Below are 27,122 nucleotides of genomic sequence, written 5' to 3' on the forward strand. Positions count from 1 at the left end.
AAAAGTCACGATATAATATAATTAAATATTTAATTTATTGTAAAAATAAAACAACACCAAAAAGTGAAGTAAATAAAATTTGGTAAAACAATCAAAAAAATAAGTTGTTAAAATAAACATATATTATAAAAAAATTATAAAAGAAAATTTAACAAAGTCTTTTAATAATAATAAGAATACATGTTATGAGGAATATTATATTACAAATAACCTACAAATTTCTGAAAACTTCTTTATAAACAACATTAGAAGTTTTATTTGTAAGCCTACCATCCTTATCTAAAATTAACAATTTTAATCCTTCTCTACTTTGAACTCTAGATAGGGCAACATACAACTGACCATGTGTAAAAACCGGATCTTTCAAAAATAAACCAACCTTAGATAAGGACTGTCCTTGGCTCTTGTTAATTGTCATTGCAAAACAAACAGCTAATGGAAATTGTCTTCTTTGGAATTTGAATGAGATTTTTTTTTCAGATGGTGTCAAGGTCATTCTTGGAATAAATGTCCGATTTCCAATATTACTTCCAGTTATGATAACTGCCTCAATAACACGTTTGCCCAAACATATCACTTGTAGTCTAGTGCCATTACATAAGCCATTTTTTTGATCAATGTTTCTCAATAACATAACCGGAACCCCGATTTTCAAAACTAACTTATGATCAGGCAGTCCTGAGACTTTACGACCATTTAAAACATCTGGTGAGTATAAATTAGCATCAAAGTGATCATGGACAAACTCAGATTCACATAGTTTATCCGAGCTTAGATATTCGACTTTATCTCCTGGAAATAATTTTAGCAAACGATCATTTATTTTTCCAACAACTTCATTTTTTGGAGCAAGTATTGCCCTTTCTTGAAAATATTTTGGAATGCTAGAAGCTTCAAGAATTGAAGGGTATACAAACTCGATTAATGAACCTATAGGATCATAAGGATCATTAATTAGAAGACCATCTGGAATATCAATAATTGCTCCGCCATCGTTAGAACCACTAAGTTTCCCTTCTCCTATATCCAAAAGCCATTTTGCAAAATCCATTGTCTTTTGAATAGCAGATGTATGACTTCCGACAGTTAGCCTCATATTCTTGGTTAGTTGATAGACTTTGCATTGTTTCCATAAATATGATGAACTTAAGGAAGCATTGACAATGTCTTGTCTACTACCAGCTGGGATAACAGGTAAAATTTGTCTAAAATCTCCTCCAAAAACAATCACTTTCCCTCCAAATGGCAAATTTGAGTTTCTAGAATCATCACACTTGAATATATCTTTCAAAGTTCGATCTAAAGCTTCAAATGCATGCTTGTGAATCATGGGTGCTTCATCCCAAATGATTAATGAGGTTTTTCGTAATAAACTGGCGAGTTCACTATCTGGTGATATCGAACAAATAGAAACCTCAGTAAGAACCAAAGGAATTATAAACCGTGAATGTGCCGTCCTACCACCGATTAATAATAAAGAAGCAATCCCACTTGACACAACATTTAAAACAATTTGAGCATTACATCTAACTGCAGCAGATAATGTCTTCCAAAGATAGGTTTTACCTGTTCCACCATAACCGTAGACAAAGAAAACACCTCCTTCATTATTATTTATTGCAGTCATGATATCATCAAAAATGTTTCGTTGTTCGGATGTTAACGCAATATAAAGCCGTTCAAACTCGTTCTTTAAATTCGGTATGTCATAATCTAGTTCCTCACTGATAAGACGATTGTTTGAAGAGGATACAGAATCAACATCGGGTAAAGGCATTCTTGTAAAGTTTTTGAGACTTAAATTGTTACGAAGTAAAATTTGTTCAATCTCAAACAAAGTCAGGTTCTTAATTTGATCTTCATTAAGTGATAGACCTGAAACAAAATTGGTATAATAATTACAAAAAAAATATAAAAAAATTTGTTATTGAAATAAATTAGTACTGTATATTGATTTAAACATGCATTTTAAAATAAAAAAGTAAAGAATATTATAATACCTGGAGATTTTAATCTTCGTTGTTGAGTGTAAAGAATTCCATCTGATAAGTATTCCCATGTATTTTCCCACACAACATCCGGGCTAGACAAACTGTGAGATAATAACATGATAGCGAATAAGAAACGTAAGTAATAACCGGATCCAAATTGAGTTGCTTCCTTAATTGCTTCGATGTATTCTTTATCATCATCTAAGAGGCCGAGAGCATAACATGCATCTCTAAATGAAGGACATATTTCACCATTAACCATGCGGATTTCTTCAAATGATTTTGGTCCTTTCACTTTGTCTAAAAGATTTCTTAAGAAATATGCTTCACCAAGATTAGGTGACACTGAATGAATTCTACCAATCGAATATCCAACCTCCCTTGGCTTCCAAGTTTTCAAATCAAGCTTCCAAACAAACTTTGTTGGAAATTCAACATAAGTTAGTTTTTTTGCTTGTTTGTAAACTTTATTGCACTCCATCCAAGACGTGAACATGGAAGAAGCAACAGAAGGCTTGTTGAGAACATTGTCGATGTCGTCATCTGCATCGTAGATAACTTGTTGTTGATTTGGAAGATGAAAAGGAAGTCTCATCACTGAAGGATGCCTGTAATGAACATCATATCCATAAATTCGCCAGGATGCTTCACATGCAGAAAGATATCTACAATCATAGTATTCTTTTATCTCATCGACTGTATCATCTTTATCACAGTCATTGTTGCTTTGTACAAAACCAATAGTTGCTCTATCAGGACCTTTATTAATATATTTGAATAAATACTTGATGGAAGATCCTTGATTGCACCATTCAACATTTATGTGTGCTTGGTATCGTTTCAAAAGGTATTTGTTGTATGGAACAACATTTCTGTTATCTAACTGGACACCAGATTTTTCGACAAACGATCCATCATTTTTTCTCCTATATACAGGAAAACCATTCTGATCAATTGAAGTATGTTCAGAGAAATTCTTTGGGAAGTTTTTAGAGCATTTGTTATCCACCATGCAAGGGCAATTAACATTTTGAGCACCACATGGACCATGTATCATGAACTCCTTCACAAGTTTATACAAAGCATGATCTTGGTTAATGTCGGGAATCTCAGCTGAAATAAATTGATGAATGTGTTCCACGGTAGGAAGCTTGTAATCAGGTTGCATGAATAGACAAATATGACTGTGAGGCAAACCACGCTTTTGAAACTCAATTGTATACACAACCGCATATATAGAAATAAACAACTTTGTATTAATAAATTTAATAATGTAGAAAATGTAACAATATTTTAAATAAAACATGCCATTAGAATAAAATATGGTTAGTATGAAGTAAAAATTTTAAATACCTGCTTGAACCATGCCAAATACTGCATTTTCGCGTAGGTCTTTAATCAATGCATCAAGTTTGATCTTAAACAACCTACATAGGATATCAGGTCTATCCTCTGGATTAAGAGTAGTGTCTTTAAGAAATCTTCGAACTTCTGGCCATTTTGGATTGCATGTAAATGTTATGAAAAAATCAGGATATCCAAACCACTTACAAAGCGACATGGCGTCTAAGTAGTTTTGCATCATGTAACGTGCACCACCAGTAAAAGAAGAAGGTAATATAACCCGTTGGCCCAATTCCGAAATATTCTTATTCCCTTGATCTTGAAACTTACGCAATTTCTCATAAGATTCACATCGGAGAACTTTTTGTTGCTTCCGTACGTAATATAATCTATCGCTTTCAATCATTGTATAACCATCTACCAAAAACTATTGAAAAAGCCTTCTTGAATTCAAAATCAATGAAAAATAATTATCCCTGTCTTGAATTCTGTAAGCGAAAAATTCCCTCATTGTAGTGTTCGAACGCTTGCTATTGCTCGAAGACGTAACACCTCTATGGGGGATGTCAACTCTATAACCATCGTCACCATATGGAAATAGTAGAGGATATTGTAGAGCAAGGTAAGAAGGATGTAATTCACTGATACGACGTAGAGCTCCAAACGAAGTTTGCACTACAATGTCTCTGTTATCAATAAAATCACCAATGTCTCCTACAATTAAAGCGGCAACCTTAGATGCAGTTGGTAGGTTATATGTCCTTCCATCATGTTTTCTTTTTCCAATAATTCGTAACTTTAGGTCAGCACGAGGATTTGAATTAAAAACATCTCTAACCATCCTATAACACTTGACCAACTCGTTATTTGAATCCAACATAAGCTTCAAATATTCTATAATTTGAAGATCAGTTGAATCATCAGTTGATGTAGAGTCATGCTTGGTTCCCCTGTAAATAAAATTATTTTAATATACAAATGAGTAATATAAAAGTAATATTGTTAATGTGATAATAGAAAGTATTAGTAAATTTGAATGTATACCCAAAACATTTTTGTCTATTTGATGTTTCATTTTCGGTATCATATATGTACAACTGGGAAAATCTTGGTTGACATCCATTCGTAGGGAGAAGGCTTCCGATACTATGATAATTTTGACCGCTAAGCCTGAATATGTATGGTGCGTTTCCTTTATTGATGGATGAATCAACTTTCCAACCCATCGATGTAAATGAAAACATTGAATTGTAACGACGAATGTTTTTCATGAAGTATTTGCTTTTAGAATTTATCTCAAGATAAAGTTGTTTGTAACTTTGCGGTGGCTTTTTTAAAGGAGGTAGTTCTACTTTCCCATAACCACAACATAGAGAAAAGATTTTATCCCCTGTTTTATTGCCTCTCAAAGATTCGTCTTTCCATAATTTAGCGTGACATAGTTCACAAACAACATTCTGATCACCATGATCTAAATAACCTGTTAAATAGAGCATTATAAAAAATGTAAGTATAAAAAAGTTATAATTACCAACATAAAATATGTAAAATGTTGTTTATGATTATTACCTGTTGATATACCAACATGTGTGGGTTGAATAATATCTCCACCATTAATATTATCATCTCTCATTAAGCCAAATATAGGTATAGGAGATATATGTGCAGACTTTCTTTTTGAGTTGTGTACTCGTGAAGAATTTTGATTGTGTGTAGCCGTTGAGAAATTGCTTGATTTCTTGGAATTAGAAGATGATGAAAATTGTCGGTTACTTGATAAGTGTGTTGGAACATTATGTTGACTGCTATAAATAGCTGAAAGAAAAACAATATGGTAATCATGTAGTTATTGTAATATAAAATAATATTGTATGTATAATAAAAAAAATATGCATACCATTTGAGATATTGGAAAGTGGACTCCTAAAATTTAGATTTGAAGGAGATGGCAAGGTTGTAGAATGATATTGAGGAGTCTTGTCAGAGGTGATATTTTCAGGAAATATGTGTGAGCTTTTTTGAAGAGTTTAAATGTTGACGTCGATTGAAGACATCACCTGCATATAATTTTAACTTTGTTTAATAATAATGAAAATTAAACACAATTGGGTAATTTCATAAAACATATAGTTAGGATAATAAAAATAAGTAAATCACACAAAATAATTACCGTTCAGGCTCGTGTTAACAGGTGGCGTTGCAGACGAACTTTGACCGTTTGATATGGTTGATTTATTTTTATATTTTCTAATATCCAAATATAACTTCCTTAGTTTTCGTTTCTCTTTAGCCGAAGAAGAATCATTTTTTCTCTCATAATCTATAATAGAAAGAAAGTTTAATTAAAATATAATCTATAAACTAAGTTTGTAAGTTATGTTTGTATCTGTTATGATTAGTTTTTGATATAACTGCATGTGTAACACCCCAAATTTCAAATACCAAAATAACTTAATTAAACACTTGGTGCGCTACATCTTCCTCAAAACTTGTCGCCTTCTTCAAGTCTGAACTTTATCCTTTCCATTCCCGCTGCCACTTGCTACGTTATTTCCTGGGTTGCGTGCATTTAAAAATTCTAATGGGTAAGCCTAGGGCCTAGTTAGTTCGTGGTTTTCATGCATATTGACGTCAATAAAATAAAATAATGCAACAATTTATCAATATAAATCTTTTCATTTCTTTCCACCCTTGGTGACACATTAGGGAACTACTGTCACTTCCAGGGAACGAGTCCCTCCGCCGGGCACAACAAATATGCTTACGGCTAGATAAACAGAGCGTAAGCTCTCCGCCGCGTACTAACACCCCGTACGACGACTAATAATAAGACCGTGTAAATACACCTGTTCCCTATATGTCACCCACCACTTTCACCCTTTTATATGAAATAATTCACAAAATTTCACACAAATATTCATAGCAATAACAACAATAACATATAAATACAAATAATTTAGAATCAAATTTTCATGCAAAAAACCACAAAATTCACACGAAACTCACCTTGTTGGCTTTAGGTCTTAACCAAAGCTTGTCACGCTGCACGCTCCCTACATTTAACCAACATATTTCTAAGGCTCCCTTCTACATAACACTCTATGCGGTCATTTTGGTTCCGATATCCTCGTGTTTCATTCGGCCAACATAGTGGTTAATATTTAATGACGTTAATCGTGACATTCATAGTAACCTTTTGAAAAATATATTTTTCCTTTTTAATTATACCAATATAATTAAATGACAAAGTTTCACCTTTAGCATTAATAAAAGAAAATCAATGAAATAATCAATTAAATAATGTATTTCAGCCTACAATGGTACCTCTAATATTTATAAGGTGTTTAAAAAAAACGGTTGTATGTTTCATAATGAAAAGATCCATAGCAAAATGTAAAAATTGTATGGACTAAAACCAAAGAAGTTGTTAAATTCGTATCTTATAAAAAGAAACCAGCAAGTCATAAAAACCAAAGAGGTCGAATATGTAAAATGTAGTTTCAAAAAGGTAAATCATACGGTGAACTTGCCACAAGACTTTGACTAGTTACCCTTTGTACTTGCATTATATTATTTTTTAAATAAAGTATTATGTCCAACCATTCAATAACGAATAGTCCGACATATTCTCTTCTTTACCCGTAACTTATTTCTCAGCTGCCATTTTTAAAGGAAACTGAAGCTTTGACTTAACTCAATATAATGACAAATAAATATGTAAAAATCACTTCTAATCGTCCCCACATCATACGAAAATATACCCATAAGCAATTTTCAGTAATCATACAGGTAAGCAATATTTATTTTTTATTTTCAAGAATTAACATTTCAATTTTTTTATCAGTTGCATCACTAGTGGCCCGAAACAAAACGTGGTATGGAACCAAAAGACATAATCGAATCAGACAAACCTAATCAAGCAACTTAATCACGCTTAAATCGAATATACATACCTTAATTCCTAGAAAACTCTGAAAATCTTCAACAACCTCCACACCCGATTTCTCCCTTGATTCTTCGTCTCTTTTCACAATTCCAGTGGGTTTTCACTTGATTTCTCAAGCTTTATATAATGCCTAAGTCTATAACCGGCGAAACCCTTTCATTTGCTCGTATTTAACTAGCCTAATCAAGGTGACGGTTTTGATCATTAAGCCTCATAATTTGTATATAATTAACCCATTAATTGTGAACTAATCCCCTTTCTTTTAGATTGATATAATCAGATTATATATATTACATATATATATTTTTTTGTGAGTTATTACAAACTTCCCCCCTTAGAAAAATTCCGTCCTCGGAATTTAAACTAATCAAATAAATGAGGGTATTTAGCCTTCATATCTCGCTCGGTCTCCCATGTTGCATCCGAACCTTTATGATACTTCCACTGAACTTTCACCAGTGGTATCTCCACATTCCTTAACTTTCTAACCTTTCGATCTATAATCGCAACGGGTTCTTCTGTATATCGTAGCTTCTCATCAACCTTAATTTCTTGAAGTGGCACTTCCATGGCGGTATCCGCTAGACACTTCTTTAGATTAGAGACATGGAATGTGCTATGAATGCCCTGCATTTCCCTTGGTAGCTCCAATCGATAGGCTACCTGTCCAACTCGTTCCTTAATTATAAAGGGTCCAACGTAGCGAGGACTTAACTTCCCCCGCCTACCAAAACGAACAACGCCCTTCCATGGGGACACCTTTAACATAACTTTATCACCGACCTGAAACATTATTGGCTTTCTCCGCTTATCTGCATAACTTTTCTGCCGATCCTGAGCAACCTTAATGTTATCCCTAATCACCTGGATTTTGTCGGTAGTTTGCTGAACAAGTTCAGGTCCAGCCAACTGTTTCTCCCCCACCTCATTCCAACATAATGGAGTTCTACATTTCCTGCCATATAGAGCCTCATATGGTGCGACTTTTATACTTGCATGATAGCTATTATTGTAGGTAAACTCTATTAACGGCAAATGAGTTTCCCACGACCCTCCAAAATCAATAACACAAGACCTTAACATGTCTTCCAAGGTCTGTATTGTCCGTTCAGTTTGCACATCTGTTTGCGGGTGGTATGCCGTGCTCAATTTTACTCGAGTACCCATTTCTCGTTGGAAGCTACCCCAAAATGTCGACGTAAAACGACTATCCCGATCCGAAATAATAGATAATGGAACTCCATGCAATTTCACTATCTCGTCAACGTATAATTTAGCTAGCCTTTCTAACGGGTACGTCTCCTTAATCGGAAGGAAGTGTGCCGATTTGGTTAATCTATCCACAACTACCCAAATCGCATCATAACCTTTTGGTGTCTTTGGTAACTTAGTCACAAAGTCCATTGTGATGTGATCCCATTTCCACATTGGAATCTCCATTGACTGTAACTGACCGTATGGCCTTTGGTGTTCAGCCTTCACCTTCAAGCACGTCAAACACCTTTCAACAAAATAGGCTATATCCTTTTTCATACCAGGCCACCAGTAAGATTTTCGTAAGTCTTGATACATCTTGTTTGTTCCCGGGTGGATTGAGTACTTTGACATGTGCGCTTCCTTGAGAAGTAAGTTACGCACTTCACCCACTCGTGGTACCCAAACCCTTCCTTGGAAACACTTCAAGCCACGACTATCCTTTTCCAATGATTGTATTACTCCCGCCACCCTTTCACTTTTCCATTTCTCTTCCTTCGAGGCCTCCTCTTGATTCTTTCTCAAATCATCTAGTAAGCTGGTGGTTATGCTAATCTTCATCATTCGAATCTTAGGTGGTTCTCTTCTTTCCTTACGACTTAGTGCATCAGCTACCAAATTTGCCTTCCCCGGATGATATAATATCTCACAGTCGTAATCTTTTAATAGTTCCATCCACCGTTGCTGTCTCATGTTCAGATCTTTCTGATCGAACAAATATTTCAAACTCTTGTGATCAGTGAAGATCTGACACCTTGTCCCATACAAATAGTGTCTCCAAATCTTTAAAGCGAACACTACTGCAGCCAACTCCATATCATGTGTTGGGTATTTACGCTCGTGAACCTTTAACTGTCGTGAGGCATAAGCAATCACCTTACTGTTTTGCATCAAAACACACCCCAAACCTAATTTGGATGCATCACTATAAACTACAAAGCCATCATTGCCTTCTGGTAAAGATAATAATGGTGCACTGCTAAGCTTTTACTTTAAGACGTTAAAGGCATTATCTTGCTCTGGCTTCCATTCGAACTTCACATTTTTCCTTGTCAGGGTAGTTAGCGGTGCAACTATGCGCGAGAAGTCTTGTATAAACCGTCTATAGTATCCTGCCAACCCAAGAAAACTTCGAACTTCTAATGGGGTCCTTGGTGGTTCCCACTTTTCAATCGCCTCAATCTTTGCTGGGTCCACCTTGATACCTTGTTCGTTTACAACATGTCCCAAAAACTGGACTTCCCGAAGCCAAAACTCGCACTTCGAAAATTTGGCAAATAATTTTTCTTTCCTTAATAAACTAAGTGTTAGCCGCAGATGTTGCTCATGGTCTGCCTTACTTTTAGAGTATATCAATATGTCATCGATAAAGACGATTACAAACTTGTCTAGGTATGGCTTGCACACCTGGTTCATTAGATCCATGAATGCAGCTGGTGCATTGGTCAAACCAAATGGCATTACTAAAAACTCGTAATGACCATACCTAGTTCGAAAGGCTGTCTTCGACACATCTTCTTCTCTGACTTTTAGCTGGTGATACCCCGACCGTAAATCGATCTTTGAGAAGTAACTTGCCCCCTGGAGTTGATCAAATAGGTCATCAATTCTCGGTAATGGATACCGGTTCTTTATAGTCACCTTGTTTAACTCCCTATAGTCAATGCACATTCGCATTGTCCCATCCTTCTTCTTGACGAATAGTACTGGTGCACCCCACGGTGAGGTACTGGGCCGAATAAAACCCTTGTCGAGCAAATCTTGCAACCGAGTCATCAACTCCTTCATTTCGGTTGGTGCTAACCGATAGGGCGCACGAGCTATCGGTGCTACTCCTGGGGTAAGATCGATTCGAAACTCCACTTGCCTATCCGATGGCAAGCTAGTTAGGTCATCAGGGAACACATCTTGGAACTCGCGTACAACTGGTATATGTGTTATTCCAGGCTTGTCCTTCTTGGAATCGAGAACATATGCCCAATAACTTTGACACCCTTTCTTTAGATAACGAGTTGCCTTAGTCACTGATATCAAAATAGAGTCCTTAATTCGCCAATCACCGTAAATTTTTACCATTCCTTTTTCTGGCACCCAAACTTGAACAATCCTATTTTCACAATCTATAATCACTTGGTTTTTCGACAACCAATCCATCCCTATAACAATATCAAAATCACCTAGGGCTATAGGTAATAATTTTAATGGTAGCACACTACCTTCGATTTCGATAGAGCAATCATCATATTCCTCTCTTACTACTACCCAATGATCGTCAGCAGTTTCAATTTCTAAGGCATGTTCTAGAGTCTTTGCATTTCTACCTAGGTTTTTGCAAAAAGTAGAAGACACAAAAGATCTATTTGCACCAGAATCAAATAACACCCTAGCATGAATTGAGTTTACTAGGAAAGTACCTGTCACCACATCCGGGGTCTCCTGAGCCTCCTGAGCCGTCATGTGAAAAGCTCTAGCTTTTGGTCTACCAGTGTCAGCCTTTTTATCCGTCGACCGATTGTCTGTTATCCTGCCTTGATTGTTGTTACCTTTACTCTGGGGACATTCCGACTTAATGTGGTTAGGGGAACCACACCCGTAACATACCCTTCCTGTCTTACATTCTGTGGCTATGTGCCCTGGCTTACCACACTTGTAGCAAACTTTCTTATTCATGTTACACTCCCCCTTATGATAACGGTTACATTTCGGACATTGCTTTACTCCAGAGCTTTGATCAACCTTACGTTCTTGCCCCGAAGTCTTGCCTTTCTTCGAATCATTATTTGTACCCTCCCATTTTCTTTTCCCCAAAGCCCTGTCTTCACCTTGACGATTCTTCTCACGTTCGCGACCTTCTGCAGCATCAACAGCAGACTGGAAAGTACCCGGTTTCTGAATTTGCACAAATTCACGGATAGCTGTTCTCAATCCCCAAATATAGCGTTCCACCCTTCTTTCTTCCGTAGATACGTAAAATTCGGCAAACCTATCCTTCTCCGTGAACTTTGTGGTGTACTCCCTCACAGTCATATTCCCCTGCTCCAACCTTAAAAATTCTTCCTCCAACTGTTTAACCGCTGTACGAGGGCAAAACTTTTCTTTAAAAATTCTTAGGAACCCATCCCATGACATATTCTTGGCTGCCTCACGCCCCCTAACCTCCTTCACCATGCCCCACCAATGTATTGCCTCCCCTTTTAGCATTGTCGCAACATAAATCACCTTGTCCTCATCCGCACACTTGCTAGTATCGAATGTTCCCTCAATCTCCATGATCCATGTTGATGACAAAACGGGATCAATCTCTCCGTTAAAAATGGGTGGCTTGCAGTTCATGAACGTCTTGTAACTACAACCCCGCCGATCGTGGTTGCCATGATGCCTTGTGGGTTGTGCAATACTTGGTTCACGACTCATATTTGGTGTACTGTAATCGTAGTCCTCTTCACCTCCACCCAAGTTACCTTCATACTCACCCATTATTGCTTCTCGTGCCTGAGCAATTACATCTGGTAAGGTGTCTCGAATTGCTCGAGCAATCTCATCAGCCAACTCCTCTCTAGTGATCGTGTTTGCCGCACGACCCCTTCCACAACCTCGACCTCGACCGCGGTGGGATCCAGAGCTACCATGGGCCGATTGTACAGGTATCGGTGCTTTAACAGCACCTCGGCCTCTTCCTCTACCCCTTCCTCTTCCTTGGCCCCATCCACGACTAGCTTTCAGGTTCAGTGGGGTTTCTGGAACATCTCCTGGTGCTCTAACATAAGCTCCACTTGGGATGCGCTCTTCCTCCGGAGTGACCCTAGTGAACCTCCCAGATCTTCGTGAAGATATATCAGCTACATATTTATGTTTATAACACAATAAGTATAACAAACATAAATTTTATTCCAAAAAACTTCAAAAATAGGCATACGTCTTGTTCACATCAAGTCACTCAAGCCAACAACCAAGAGAAATAATTAAAAAAAAAAAAGACAAATCATTGCACTCCTACTTTCTAATTTTTAAAAACGATGTCATCATATTTCAATATTCTCTTTCCCTCCTTCAAGTACTTCCTTATCTTTTTACCTTTTCGATCTCCGGGACCACTTTGAATGACCAACACCTCGGCCTGAGGTGGTTCTCTTCCAACCACCTTATCTAGTAATCCGTAAGTCGTGGCCTTGGCTTGTTTTGCCCAAGCCACAAACCCTTCCCAAAACTTAGTGATAGTCGGTTTCCTTAGCTCTGACACCTCCTGTTCCAACCTTCGTATCTTGCGTTTACTTTTCATAGCAGCATCAACCCTTATTTGGTTCTCCTGTACGAGCCTTGACCTATGTTCATCTATCTCTTCAATCTTTCTTTTCAAACTGTGAATCTCGAGCTGTGCCTGTGGCATTTCATCTTTATAAAGTCGCTCCCAGTAGGTACCAGGACTAGTTGGCGTGTACTCCACATAAGGCATATGGAACGTTTCGTATCTTTGCTCCGCATGGTACTCCACGTGATTTCCCTCGGATTCCTCCTCGGGGTCTTCTTCGGGCTCCTCCTCAGGATCTTCTTCGGGCTCCTCCTCAGGATCTTCTTCGGGATCCACCTCGGATTCCACATCCTCGTCTTGTTCATCCCGTTCAGAGAGGCTGAGTGGGGTCGTTGGTTCCAGATTGCCTTCCGAGTCAGAGAGCTCTAACTCGGCCTTCAACTTCTCGTGGGGAAGTAACCCACTAGTACCCTCAACTGACACCCCACCATCGACGATTGCCTTTCCATGATCCATAGTACCTACAAACGAGACGCATTCCAGATTAGGCGATGTACCGCTCCTCCCGTTTAAGCTTAGGCGTTTAAACAACGACTAATCTGCTTAAACCACGCTCTGATACCAACTTGTAACGCCCCAAATTTCAAATACCAAAATAACTTAATTAAACACTTGGTGCGCTACGTCTTCCTCAAAACTTGTCGCCTTCTTCAAGTCTGAACTTTATCATTTCCATTCCCGCTGCCACTTGCTACGTTATTTCCTGGGTTGCGTGCATTTAAAAATTCTAATGGGTAAGCCTAGGGCCTAGTGAGTTCGTGGTTTTCATGCATATTGACGTCAATAAAATAAAATCATGCAACAATTTATCAATATAAATCTTTTCATTTCTTTCCACCCTTGGTGACACATTAGGGAACTACTGTCACTTCCAGGGAACGAGTCCCTCCGCCGGGCACAACAAATATGCTTACGGCTAGATAAACAGAGCGTAAGCTCTCCGCCGCGTACTAACACCCCGTACGACGACTAATAATAAGACCGTGTAAATACACCTGTTCCCTATATGTCACCCACCACTTTCACCCTTTTATATGAAATAATTCACAAAATTTCACACAAATATTCATAGCAATAACAACAGTAACATATAAATACAAATAATTTAGAATCAACTTTTCATGCAAACAACCACAAAATTCACACGAAACTCACCTTGTTGGCTTTAGGTCTTAACCAAAGTTTGTCACGCTGCACGCTCCCTACATTTAACCAACATATTTCTAAGGCTCCCTTCTACATAACACTCTATGCGGTCATTTTGGTTCCGATATCCTCGTGTTTCATTCGGCCAACATAGTGGTTAATATTTAATGACGTTAATCGTGACATTCATAGTAACCTTTTGAAAAATATATTTTTCCTTTTTAATTATACCAATATAATTAAATGACAAAGTTTCACCTTTAGCATTAATAAAAGAAAATCAATGAAATAATCAATTAAATAATGTATTTCAGCCTACAATGGTACCTCTAATATTTATAAGGTGTTTAAAAAAAACGGTTGTATGTTTCATAATGAAAAGATCCATAGCAAAATGTAAAAATTGTATGGACTAAAACCAAAGAAGTTGTTAAATTCGTATCTTATAAAAAGAAACCAGCAAGTCATAAAAACCAAAGAGGTCGAATATGTAAAATGTAGTTTCAAAAAGGTAAATCATACGGTGAACTTGCCACAAGACTTTGACTAGTTACCCTTTGTACTTGCATTATATTATTTTTTAAATAAAGTATTATGTCCAACCATTCAATAACGAATAGTCCGACATATTCTCTTCTTTACCCGTAACTTATTTCTCAGCTGCCATTTTTAAAGGAAACTGAAGCTTTGACTTAACTCAATATAATGACAAATAAATATGTAAAAATCACTTCTAATCGTCCCCACATCATACGAAAATATACCCATAAGCAATTTTCAGTAATCATACAGGTAAGCAATATTTATTTTTTATTTTCAAGAATTAACATTTCAATTTTTTTATCAGTTGCATCACTAGTGGCCCGAAACAAAACGTGGTATGGAACCAAAAGACATAATCGAATCAGACAAACCTAATCAAGCAACTTAATCACGCTTAAATCGAATATACATACCTTAATTCCTAGAAAACTCTGAAAATCTTCAACAACCTCCACACCCGATTTCTCCCTTGATTCTTCGTCTCTTTTCACAATTCCAGTGGGTTTTCACTTGATTTCTCAAGCTTTATATAATGCCTAAGTCTATAACCGGCGAAACCCTTTCATTTGCTCGTATTTAACTAGCCTAATCAAGGTGACGGTTTTGATCATTAAGCCTCATAATTTGTATATAATTAACCATTAATTGTGAACTAATCCCCTTTCTTTTAGATTGATATAATCAGATTATATATATTACATATATATATATATATATATATATATATATATATATATATATATATATATATATATATATATATATATATATATATATATATATATATTTTTGTGAGTTATTACAACATGTATGCATAGAGAATATGTGGATCGTTAATATGATCACCTGTTGTTAGGTCGAACATACGTATAGGAGATATATGTGCAGACTTTCGTTTTAAGTTGTGCACTCCTGGAGAAAACTGCTTGAATGAGGATGTTGGACCTTTATAAGGATTGTTAGATAAAGCTGAAATAAAAATGTTAGTTTTTAATCATATACTTATTGTAATGTGAAAGAATACTCCATGTATAATAACAATAATAAAAATTATACATACCATTTGATATATTGGATAGGGGAGTCATATAATTGATATTTGAAGTACATTGAAAGCTTGAGCAATGATATTGAGAAATTTTATTATAGCTACTTTTCAAATGTTGACGATGACCGAAGACATTAGCTACATATAATTTGAAATATAGTTAATAAGGAAAATAGCATTAATATTAATTAATTATATAGATTTAAAATTTTTATATTTTTTAACAAATAACATAGTAATTATACAAAAAAAAAATTAACATACGAATAAATTACCGTTTTGGGTACTGTTAAAAGGTGTTAAGGTAGATGAAGTATGACCGTCTGATATGGTAGGTATTTTTTTAAATCTTCTATTATCCAAATATAGTTTCCTTAATCTTCGCCGTTCTTTAGCTGAAGTGAAATCCATGGTATATTCTATCATTTGTATATAAAAAATTTTTAATTAGAATTTAAAATACAAATGGTACGTTAAATAAAACTTATGTATAATGTTACAATTATAACAAATATTATAAAACAAATATAAAATATGATGAGTAGTTTAAAAGTAATTGAAAAATAGGTAATGATCATATTTTACCCTCATGTATTTGTATAAATGAAAAATAGGTTTGAAAATATAAGGTGATTGCAATGGCCTTTAATTAATGTTGCCAACTGTGAGATTTAATCAACATAAAGTGGGAACCCAAAAAATAATATAATTTATTTTCAAAGTACAAATATAGAAATTGGTAAATTAGTTACTTTTTAACCAATGAAAATAAAAATATTAAAGGATTCAATAAATAACTTAACCATAATTAAAAAAGACACGAATTATATTATAAATTATAAAAGTTTATTACAACAAATAGAAAATAAACAATTCTAATTATATATCAAATAATCCGTATAATATTAAAGTTGATTGTTCTGTATCACAAAAAGAATACCACGGGAACTTATCTTCAAGGATAAAGAATATAGTGAAGTAAATGATGAAAGGATTTCCAAAAGCAAACTAAGAAATATACCAACGAAGAGTCGTGCAGCAGTGGTAGACGGGATTTGGAGAGTCCTACAGTGTAGTGACGCCGTATGACTCTACCGACGGACCTTTATCGTAGGCTGACGGACGGAGGCAAAAATCGAAGGGGATTGTAAGATTTATTTCACTCGGGTAGCAAGCGACATGCCGACAATTGAAGAAGAGGGTGAAGACAGAGAGTCGGGACTGAGAACGGAGAGGGATTAGAGCGTGATCAACGTATATCAGCAAAAGGTATTTAGGTTTTTTATAGTTTTCTCTATAGAAAATAATTAAAGATTAACTGTCCTTTATTATTATTATTATTTTTGTCTGTTTGTAAATTCATGTTAGTTTCAACTATATAATTGAAAAAAGTTTATTCATACGCTATGCTTGTAAGAAGAAAGAATTATGAAACATTTTAAGACATAAATCACTTTATATTCTATTTCATTAATAAATAACTGACTGATATTTTATGACTTGTTTTCATTTTTTCAATTTATTTTAATTTCCGACGAGTCTCGGTCATACTCCATCATAACTTCTTATTCAAGAAAATGCATTAACTTTTTGTTGATATTTTAGGTATTTGATTATTAATTAAAAACTTTTACTATATAATATATATCATGGAATCGCCTATTGTTTAAGGTTGATGGTATTTCCAAACAATCAAACAAACCACAATCTTATTCTTATGGTCAGTTTGGACTTTTAGGCCACACGTTAAGATCTTGAACTTGAAGCTATTTCACTTTTCAAACCCTAAGAAATAGTCTAAGTATCAAATACCTCTTAAGTTTGATGGTATTCAGTATTATTTAATTCATTAACATTAGGGTGTTTGGACGTGCGAATTGAGAAAATGATAATGTAATACTGAATTAACAAAAATTAAGTAACTAAGCAATTAACTATAATAAAATAAAGGGTAAATTACACGAATGGTCCCTGAGGTTTGGGATAACCTATCTATTTGATCCCTAACTTTTATTTGTAACTCGGAAAGTCCGTTTAACTTTAATTTTGTTGCGTAGTTAGTCCCTATCAAATACCTTATAGATTTTATTGTATTATTTATTTGTTTTTATAAGTTTATAAGAGTAAATGCACCCATAGTTACCCCACCCCATATAAGCTCCCTGGTGTTGTTTTCTTTTCCGAATATTTGATAATAAATAAAAGCTTCTAGTTCAATAATATGACGTGTTGTTTTCTTTTCTTGATCTTGAACATAGGTGAAAACAAATATTAGTAAGTTTTTTTATGTGGGTATCTTCAATATACGGGACTGTGTCATACAAATAGTGAGAAAATTACACAAGATTGTTTTGGGAATAAACTTGTCTGAAAATGATAGATATTTTTGAAGAAATTCCTATTTTATGAAATATGATTTAAGAGTATATTTATTATTTCTAATAGTTATATTGTTCTAATAGTTTTATTATATTTTATGATAATGGATTCTGTGTCCGATGTTACGACATTAATGCCAGGGACGTTCCAAACATATTTTGAGCCCAGGACGAGAGAAAAAAATTAGACCCTTAAAAACATAAATGTCATCGAGTTTTTTTATAATAAGTCAATAATTAAAAAAATTTATTTGTATTATCTTTTAAATATAACAATTTCCATAAAAAATTTGGATCCTTTTAAAAAATGGGCCCTGGACAGTCACCCCTATCGTCCATCATTTGTGACGGGCCTGATTAATGCGTAAATATAAAACACAAACACAACATATTTATGTTTCTAGAAAAGAATGTTGATAGAGTGTGTCAAATTCAATCAAACAAAATTCAATATTAGTATTTGTACGTGTGTATACAATATAAGGTAATAAGGGAACGGTTCACATAAACTCATAAATTTTTTGTATCCAACAAAATATGATCACAGAAAACTTGATAACGTTTGTAATAATTTGAAAATTTGAATATTGTTTGTGCCTTAAATTTATATTAAGTGGTTTTATATTTGATTTTGGTTTATCTTTTTGACTCGGACGTCTTTTTGTAACAATGTTTTTGAAGAATCTAAAAAAAATAAAATGCTTTTTTTTTTTTAATTTTTTTTAAATGAGTTGATAAGAACCTAAGAACCTACAAATGAATGATATCTCATTTTGTAAAACTACTCACCTACACATGTAAACCACTATTATGATTTAAAACCTATAAATGAATGATATCTCATTGGTACAAGAGATGCATGTTGATGCCCATACGATCGGATTACATGGCTATATGGTCTCAAAAAATTAAAAGATAACTCTGAAACAGATTCTTGCTTGATAATTGAAAAGTTGTTTAACAAACAAAGGAAACAAAATATTTATAAGGAGGTGAAGATAAACTTTATTTCTTAACCTCTAGAAGATCAGAATTGACTAGAACAAGATTCCTAATGAATTAACTATATCGAATCAAAAAAATGTTGCCGATAATAAAAAAAAACAAACAACTGCATTTTTTAGGCTCAAGAATGATTTCGAATGGTCAAAAACATCACACATGACGACAAATTATGAGTTTTCTTAATCATTTCATCCAATTACAAGTTGTTGGATACTTGGATCTCTTTGAGAGATTTATTATTGATTTCATCAGACTTTAATTCTTATTATTAGTATTACCGACATAATAAAGTCATGCATCCATGCTTGTACCGCATAAATCACATATTAAATGCCCTACACACTGAATCTAAGTGACCAATAAAATATTCTCCTATTATAAATTCTAAAATATGAAAAAACTATTAATAGAGTTTTTTCAAATTTCAAACGTAAATTTTTTCAAATAACTTGTTAATTGACAAGTTGTTGGCTTGAGCTATTTTTAACAATAGTTTTATACAAATTAGAAATGGACAATTACGTAATAAGGGGCCATAAATAAGCAATTTGAAAAACTTGTTCTCTTAAAAAAACAAATAAGTTTTTTTCTTTTTTAATAAAAAAACACCAATAACAACTCTCCTATTATAAATCCTTTTAAAAAAATTAAATATCACGTTTCTATTTATATTTATATTCATATAAAACAATGATACGATGAAATCTACTAATTTTTTCTTTTACTATTCTTTCTTGATTTTGAAAGTTGCCATAATCTAATAAATATAACAATTAATAATAATAATAATAATAAGATATTTGATTTCTCATACTTTAATAATATTTCTTACCTTCACCCGTTAAATCTGTTTTATCAATATAACCTATAATCTACCATTATACGTATACCTCATCGAACTTTAAATTACATTTGGATTGGATAAGTTTGTAGTTTGTACGTTATGCAAATATATTTGTACATACGGCCATGCAAGTTGTTAGTATCCGGTGCGACCGTAGCATTAGTCCCTACACCCCATGAGCGCTTTATAAAGTTTAAACTTTAAAGTATTAACAATTATTTTATATTTTTATTTTAAATATTTATTATTATTATTATTATTATTATTATTATTATTATTATTATTATTATTATTATTATTATTATTATTATTATTATTATTATTAAAGCAGTATAAATACACTCCATCGTATCCAAATTCCAGTCAAGAATCAAAAATATCATACACATTTACAGAGACAGAAAAGAGGATTTTTAGATCGACAAAATGCAGAAAACTGCATCATCTTCAACCTTGGGTCCAGATGGTTTAGACATAGCACAATCGTTCTTCAAGCCCATTCAAGGCGCATCGCCACCATCACCAACCAGCCGGAGCACCAAAATCTCCGTCGTTGGTGTCGGGAACGTTGGTATGGCCATCGCACAGACCATCCTCACCCAAGGTCTCGCCGACGAGATCGCACTTGTCGACGTCAACGCCGAAAAGCTTCGTGGAGAGATGCTAGACCTCCAACACGCCGCCGCCTTCCTCCCACGAACGAAAATCTCCGCTTCCGTTGATTATTCCAGCACTCTCGCATCAGATCTTGTCATCGTCACCGCCGGTGCACGACAGATACCGGGGGAGTCTAGGCTTAACTTGTTACAGAGAAACCTCGCCCTGTTCTCAAAAATGATCCCGCCGTTGGCTGCAGGGTCGCCGGAGACTATCATGCTCATCGTCTCGAATCCGGTGGATGTTTTGACTTATGTTGCTTGGAAGCTATCTGGGTTTCCGTCGAATCGAGTTATCGGATCTGGTACTAACCTCGATTCATCCCGATTCAGGTTCCTCATTGCTGATCATCTAGATCTCAATGCTCAAGATGTACAGGTGAGTTATTTTCATATCAAACTTCATATTTTGCTTCTGGTTTCTATTTCGATCACTCATCTGGTATTTTAGGCTTACATCATCGGAGAACATGGAGACTCATCGGTGGCGTTATGGTCAAGCATAAGCGTAGGAGGGGTTCCGATACTTAGCTTTTTAGAGAGGCAACAAATCGCATATGAGAAGCATACACTTGAGAAGATTCACAGAGAAGTTGTGGATGGTGCATATGAAGTAATCAGGTTGAAAGGATACACATCGTGGGCAATTGGGTATTCGGTGGCTAGTTTAGCTCGAAGCATCTTGAGGGATCAGCGTAGCATTCACCCTGTTTCTGTGTTGGCTAAAGGGTTTTACGGCATTGATGGTGATGGTGTCGGCGAGCCATTTCTGAGTTTGCCGGCGCAGTTGGGGAGGAGCGGCGTCTTGGGGGTGACGAATATTCATCTGACGGAAGATGAAGCAAAACAGCTTCAAGAATCTGCTAAGACAATCTTGGAGGTGCAAAGCCAATTGGGCATTTGACTTGACTTGAGTTGACTTGATTTGATTGAGCCATATGTTTTATTTATGTTTAAGAGTATGTTTTGGTATTTCTGCATTACTCGGGGTTGGTTTTGTAAATTCCCCTAACTAGTAGTAGTTTCCGTATTTTAACCTATATCGAAGATTTTGTTATCGTATTTTGGTACAATATGCAATACAACGGTTCTTCTTTTCAATACATTAACGAATTTGTCATTTGTGGCTCTACAACAATCGCGATCTCGATTTGTCATCAAATTGGATTCCATTTACGAATATTTGCATGGTATAAGAGTTATAGGATTGATAAATCAAACGTTGATTTTTTTTTCTTTGAAAATGGCAAATGAAATATATTATAAAAAGCTACATGTACAAAGATGAAAATAAAAATATAGTATTTAACAAAATGGAGATATGTTCCAAACAATCCACCTAACTTTTACATCACAATTTCTATATTTGAACCATGTATATGTTTGAGAGACTACCTCGTCTTTAATTTTTGCAAGATTTATATTTAATTGTTTGAAAACCTTATTGTTTCTTGCCACTCATATGAACCATAACAGTCCATAAATTACTACATTTATCTTTTCCTTCTTAAATTTACAAGTTCCCTAGCTTATCACAAATCTGATGAAATCTGTCACCTTATTGAACGTGGTGAGAAGGATGCCACACCATTTGAAGATCCATGACCTAGCCTCTATAGCAACTTCATATCTAATCAATAAGTGATCACATGTCTCTTTCTCTTTATTACATAGAGGGCACATATCTGTTTCTACTTTTATGCCCCTTACTTCCAAGTTTGCAGCCACCGGTATTCTATTCATCAAGACTCTCCATATAAAGCATCTTATTTTCAGTGGGATAACCTTTGACCAATTGATTTGCACATCAGAGTGTGGTTTAGGGGCTTTTGATTCTAGCAACTTCTTTAAGGTACTCACCGTGTATTTGCCATCTGAATTCCAGTTGAAACGAAAACCATTAGCAACGGGAATCATATTAACATCACAAAGTAAAGAGCATAAGCTCTAAAAATCATTTGCAACCTCATCAACCATATGTTGTGTTTTCCAATTCCATGTAAAGCCTGTGGTGGTGATCTGTCTGAGATCGAGCAAAACTTTATTTTGTTCCAAAGCATAAAGGCATGGAAAACGTTTTTGGAGTGTAAGAGGTCCACACATCTATCCTTCCAAAACAAGAAACTTGTGTTTGAATTGGCAGTTATAGAAAATATGTCATGGTGGCTTGCTTTTGCAATATTACACCAAGTTCCATTGGCCATTTCCTTTGAAATACTTATGATTGTCTTTTTTTTTTTTTTTTTTTTTGAAAAAAAAATTGTGTATGCAGTTTATGCACGTCTTTCATAAGCTATTAGAACCCCGTTTTTAAGTTTCCACCACCATTTTGTCAAGAATGCCAAATACTGGGTCCTTAATATACCAACACCCAGACCCCCATTAGTTTTTGCTGCCACAACTCTTGACCATGACACCCAATGTATAGCTGATTTGGTATCCTCATCTCCCCATAAAATCTTCTTCTTAATTTATCGAGATCTTCAATGATACCAACAAGTGCCTTAAAAAGGAACTAATAATAGGTGGGGAGGCTGTTGAGAACAAACTTGATTAAGGTGAGTCCAACTAGGGGTGAGCATGGGTCGGTTTAGGTCGGTTTTGACCTAAAACCGAACCCAACCCAATAAAATCGGTTTTCAAAAAAATAAAAACCGAACCATGAACCCAAACCGTCGGTTCGGTTTCATGGGTCGGTTCCGGGTTTAAACCCGAACCCAATGTTAATCCCAATTAAACTGATATGGGGCAAGATAGAGGTATCCATTCCTTATATTAAGAGTGAAACATGCGTAACTTTCATACAACCATCGATGTGGGATAGATCAAGTTCCAAATTAAAATACAAAACCTAGGGAAAATTTTGGCAAGCAGGGAGATATGAACCCTTGACATCAGGTTCAAGGGGAAAGTGCTCAACCGCTCAGCCAAGAAGGCGTTTGATATCTAATTTGCGCCTCAGATACATATATTCATATGATTACATATACAAAAAGATGGCACTCAACCGTTCGGTTGGTTTCTCGGGTTGGATGGGTCGGTTTATGGGCAAAAACCGAAACCGAACCCGAACCCGATTTTTCGGTTTTTAAAAAATTAAAACCCTAACCGTCAGTTTTGCTTCGGTTTCGGTTTTTTCGGTTTCGGTTTCGTCAGTTTTGGTCGGTTTCCCGGTTTCTTGGTTTGGGTTTGCTCACCCCTAAGTCCAACAACTCATGGTTTGTTGAATACTTGTAGAGTTTTATCATCATGTAGTAATACATGCTTATTCAGAGGCCTATCCGTTATTAATTAGTCATTCCAAGTTGGCAAACCAAAAGCCACCCTACGTGCACCCCTTGCCATTCGATGTGCATCCTTTGCCATTCGACTTTAAAAAAAAGATGCAATTTCCTTCTTAGAGCCAATAACTTCGTACTTTAAATTGGAGAAAAAAGAGTTCCAGAGGCATCTTCCATTCATCTCTATTTTGGTTTTTCTGCACCATATTTTGATCTCCCTTTTCTTCGATCCAGAATTCCCAACAAATCCTTGACTCCTCGAATACAATGGGATTTCACACCTGGCGAATCTTTCACTCTACCTCCTCTTATTAAGACTATAAACTGTTCCTGCGAATTATGACCTTCCCCCGGGATGTGAGCAAATATATCATGTTGTTTGCTCAACCGTACTTTGGCTATCTTACGTGGAGCTGAATTCGGTTTTTTTGGTGTTCTCGTTGGTATGAAATTAAATAAAATAAAAAAGTAAAAAAAATAAAAAGAATGAGAATGTCAATTTCATATTTTTAGAGATCAAAATTGTAATATAGTCTAAATTTAAGTATGAAATTGTAACAAAAAAGGATTAAAACTGCTGCTTAATTATAACCAAAGGACCATTTCTGTATTTTACTAGAATTAGATATATACACGCTTAAATGGGCTTGGCTGTGAGGGTCCGACCCATACCCAATAACAATCCCCAATTTTCACATGAACAAATCACCCTTTGTCAGCCGATCTCAAAATTAGTCATCGTTGTGCCATCTATCAATTTGAAGAATCTGATCAAAATAACAATGGCCGGAAGATTGAGGAATGTGGCGTCTCAGATTATGGGTGGAAACGGCGTCGTTGGCCGCTCTGTCGCATCTTCTCTTCGTCTCCGCTCCGGTATGGGCTTACCAGTTGGCAAACATATCGTTCCCGATAAGCCTGTAAGTTGTAATTTCCATTTCCCTCATTTCTCAGATCACAAGCATATTAGTCAATTTCAGTTTCAGTTCAAAGTTAAATTTGGATGTCGTGGTTGGAATTAATTGCTTTGAAGTTACCTTCAGAAAAAAAAAAAGAACGAAACCCTAGCGATCAGTTACGCAGATTAACCAAATTATAGGATAAAAATTGGTTAAAAAGTTTCGATTTTATATGAACTTGATGGTCTTATGTACTGAATTAGACGATTGTAGAAAATCTTGAACAATTTCATTGTGTGCTTCAGCTCCCTGTAAATGACGAGCTGATGTGGGATAATGGAACTGCATTCCCCGAACCCTGTATTGATCGCATAGCTGACACTGTTGGAAAGGTAAAATTCCATGTTTCCTCGTTTTGCTTCCTGTTTGGGGAAAATTTGAATCAACTTCATTTCTCTCTTGATATTGAACTCATTCAAGTTACTGTTGATTTCAGTATGAAGCACTTGGTTGGTTATGTGGTGGATTGGGATTTTTTGCAACTCTTGGATTGATGGCTACCTTGAACGACAAAGCTTCTAAGATACCATTTGTAAGTCCCATGATCTTGATACCAAATATTGTTACTTATTTAATAAGGAGAAATCCATGAAAACATCATATGCTGAATGAATAATAACCACATAAAAGAACCAAGTTCTTGCAAGTATTGAAACAAGTGAGATGAATGTGAGGGATGGAATTGTGATTATAAAATTACTTAAGGGTAAATACATACATGAATAGGGTTCATATATTTGTGAATTGGTGTTTTCTTTACTTTTTTTTTTTTTTTTTTTTTTATTTTTACTTTCGGCTTGCAAGAACCTTTCTAGGGTTCTAAAAAAACTTAACCATTGAAGTGAATTTAACCCATATATATTTGATTTCTAAATATGCTCTAACAGAGATAAAACTAAGGAAATCAAATAACACACTTAACCTTGCTAATCTTTTTGTGATTCTAGATAAGAGATAAAAACTATAAATCTAACTATTATTTTTCAAAAAAAAAAAATATAGCATTATATGTTAAATAAGTTAGGAGATAGTTTAAAGTAGACAAAATTTGCTACTTGACACTATGTTTACACATACAAGATGATGTATTGTATAGGTTTGTTTCTTTTCTTTTTTAACTTTATAGATACATTATATCTTCTTATATGGCTAAGTGGATGGATGATTAATTTATCTATTAAGAACTGGATTATTACCCCCACTACCCTTCATCATAATTTCTAACAGGAGGGTAAAATAGTCATTTGTTAAAGATTCAAGACAATTCAGACACTACATTCAGTTAAAAAAAAACAATCTTTATATCCACACAAACATTAACATGATTATCCATTCAGCCCATTTTATCCACACATGGAAACTAAATGAAGTGATAATAAGCAGATTTGAATTACAGTTTTATTCATCTGTAATAACTACTAATTTATTATTATTTTGTTGCTGTTGTTGAATAGACTCCAAAGGTGTTTCCATATGATAATCTTCGAGTGGAGCTTGGTGGAGAACCCTAGGAGGAAGTGGAGGAGGAGGGTGTCTATTTGTTTGCATTTGGTGTTTGAACTGATAACTAATAATGTATCATCTTCTCTTTTGAACAAGCAGTTGAGACTATTTATGATTTCACACCATTTTGTAATGAGAAAGTTTGTATTTTCTTCTATGTAATAAATAATCCACATCAACCAAAATATTGAAGTGAAATATACCATCTTCTTCAACATTCCAAATCCAACTTTTTGGTTAACCAAAATGTACATGAATTTCAAAGTACGGTTCTTTCATGGATAATAAATAGCCTAGGTGTAGATGAACACATGAATGGCAGATCTATTATCAGTTCATCACAAAAGGAGGCAAAACATCCATACTTAGATCTCTCAAAACCTTTAATACCCAAGGAATCTTACAAGTTACTAGACCCATTGCTTTGTATCCAGATTATATATATATATATATATATATATATATATATATATATATATATATATATATATATATATATATATATATATATATATATATATATATAATGTTTTAAGACTATAATTATTAAAATTTCGGAAAACTAATTCAATCCCAAGCTGGAGGGAGAATGTCTTAGTGAAAGGTTGAAGGAGAAGACGAGGGAAATGGTGGGCAAGAAACGATCGACATTTACCTATACACTTGCAGGTAACGGTGATTTCACCCTGAGCTCACGAGAGAAACTATATTTGTTAGTGTGACTGATTGGGGGAAAAATGATTTTTTTTGGTTTTAATTCATCGAAACACTATAGGGACGATAAGTCGTCCCCATAGGTGTCCCCAAAACTACGTCACATGATCTGAAGACTACAGGTTCGAATCCTGTCCCCGCCTAATCACTTGAGATCTTTTTTTGGGTGGTCAAAGTTGTGTTGCCAGCTAGCGAATGTTC

At 35.0% G+C, this 27,122-nt stretch overlaps 3 protein-coding genes and 1 long non-coding RNA gene across 4 annotated transcripts; 2 read left to right on the forward strand and 2 right to left on the reverse strand.

The window, feature by feature from the left end:
- Positions 1-211: 211 nt before the first annotated feature.
- On the reverse strand, positions 212-3,741 carry LOC111886898 (uncharacterized). Its single transcript, XM_052764838.1, has 3 exons — positions 3,355-3,741; positions 2,001-3,240; positions 212-1,875 (listed from the first exon to the last, which is right to left on the reverse strand). Exons 1-3 carry the CDS (start codon positions 3,739-3,741, stop codon positions 212-214), a joined length of 3,291 nt encoding a protein of 1,096 aa, XP_052620798.1.
- A 16,415-nt stretch (positions 3,742-20,156) lies between these two features.
- LOC111886876 (L-lactate dehydrogenase A) lies at positions 20,157-21,567 on the forward strand. Its single transcript, XM_023883116.3, has 2 exons — positions 20,157-20,843; positions 20,916-21,567. The coding sequence occupies exons 1-2, from the start codon at positions 20,235-20,237 to the stop codon at positions 21,366-21,368; spliced, it is 1,062 nt and encodes a 353-aa protein (XP_023738884.1). The 5' UTR covers positions 20,157-20,234; the 3' UTR covers positions 21,369-21,567.
- Positions 21,568-21,863: 296 nt separating this feature from the next.
- On the reverse strand, positions 21,864-23,512 carry LOC122194677 (uncharacterized). The gene is made up of 2 exons (XR_006184075.2): positions 22,430-23,512; positions 21,864-22,338 (listed from the first exon to the last, which is right to left on the reverse strand). It is a non-coding gene; the product is annotated as an uncharacterized LOC122194677 (long non-coding RNA).
- An 892-nt stretch (positions 23,513-24,404) lies between these two features.
- On the forward strand, positions 24,405-26,424 carry LOC111886935 (NADH dehydrogenase [ubiquinone] 1 beta subcomplex subunit 8, mitochondrial). The gene is made up of 4 exons (XM_023883175.3): positions 24,405-24,665; positions 24,950-25,036; positions 25,141-25,236; positions 26,159-26,424. The coding sequence occupies exons 1-4, from the start codon at positions 24,528-24,530 to the stop codon at positions 26,213-26,215; spliced, it is 378 nt and encodes a 125-aa protein (XP_023738943.1). The 5' UTR covers positions 24,405-24,527; the 3' UTR covers positions 26,216-26,424.
- The last annotated feature ends 698 nt before the right edge of the window (positions 26,425-27,122 follow it).

Source organism: Lactuca sativa, chromosome 6, assembly GCF_002870075.4.
Source record: "Lactuca sativa cultivar Salinas chromosome 6, Lsat_Salinas_v11, whole genome shotgun sequence".
Classification (NCBI taxonomy): Eukaryota; Viridiplantae; Streptophyta; class Magnoliopsida; order Asterales; family Asteraceae; genus Lactuca; species Lactuca sativa.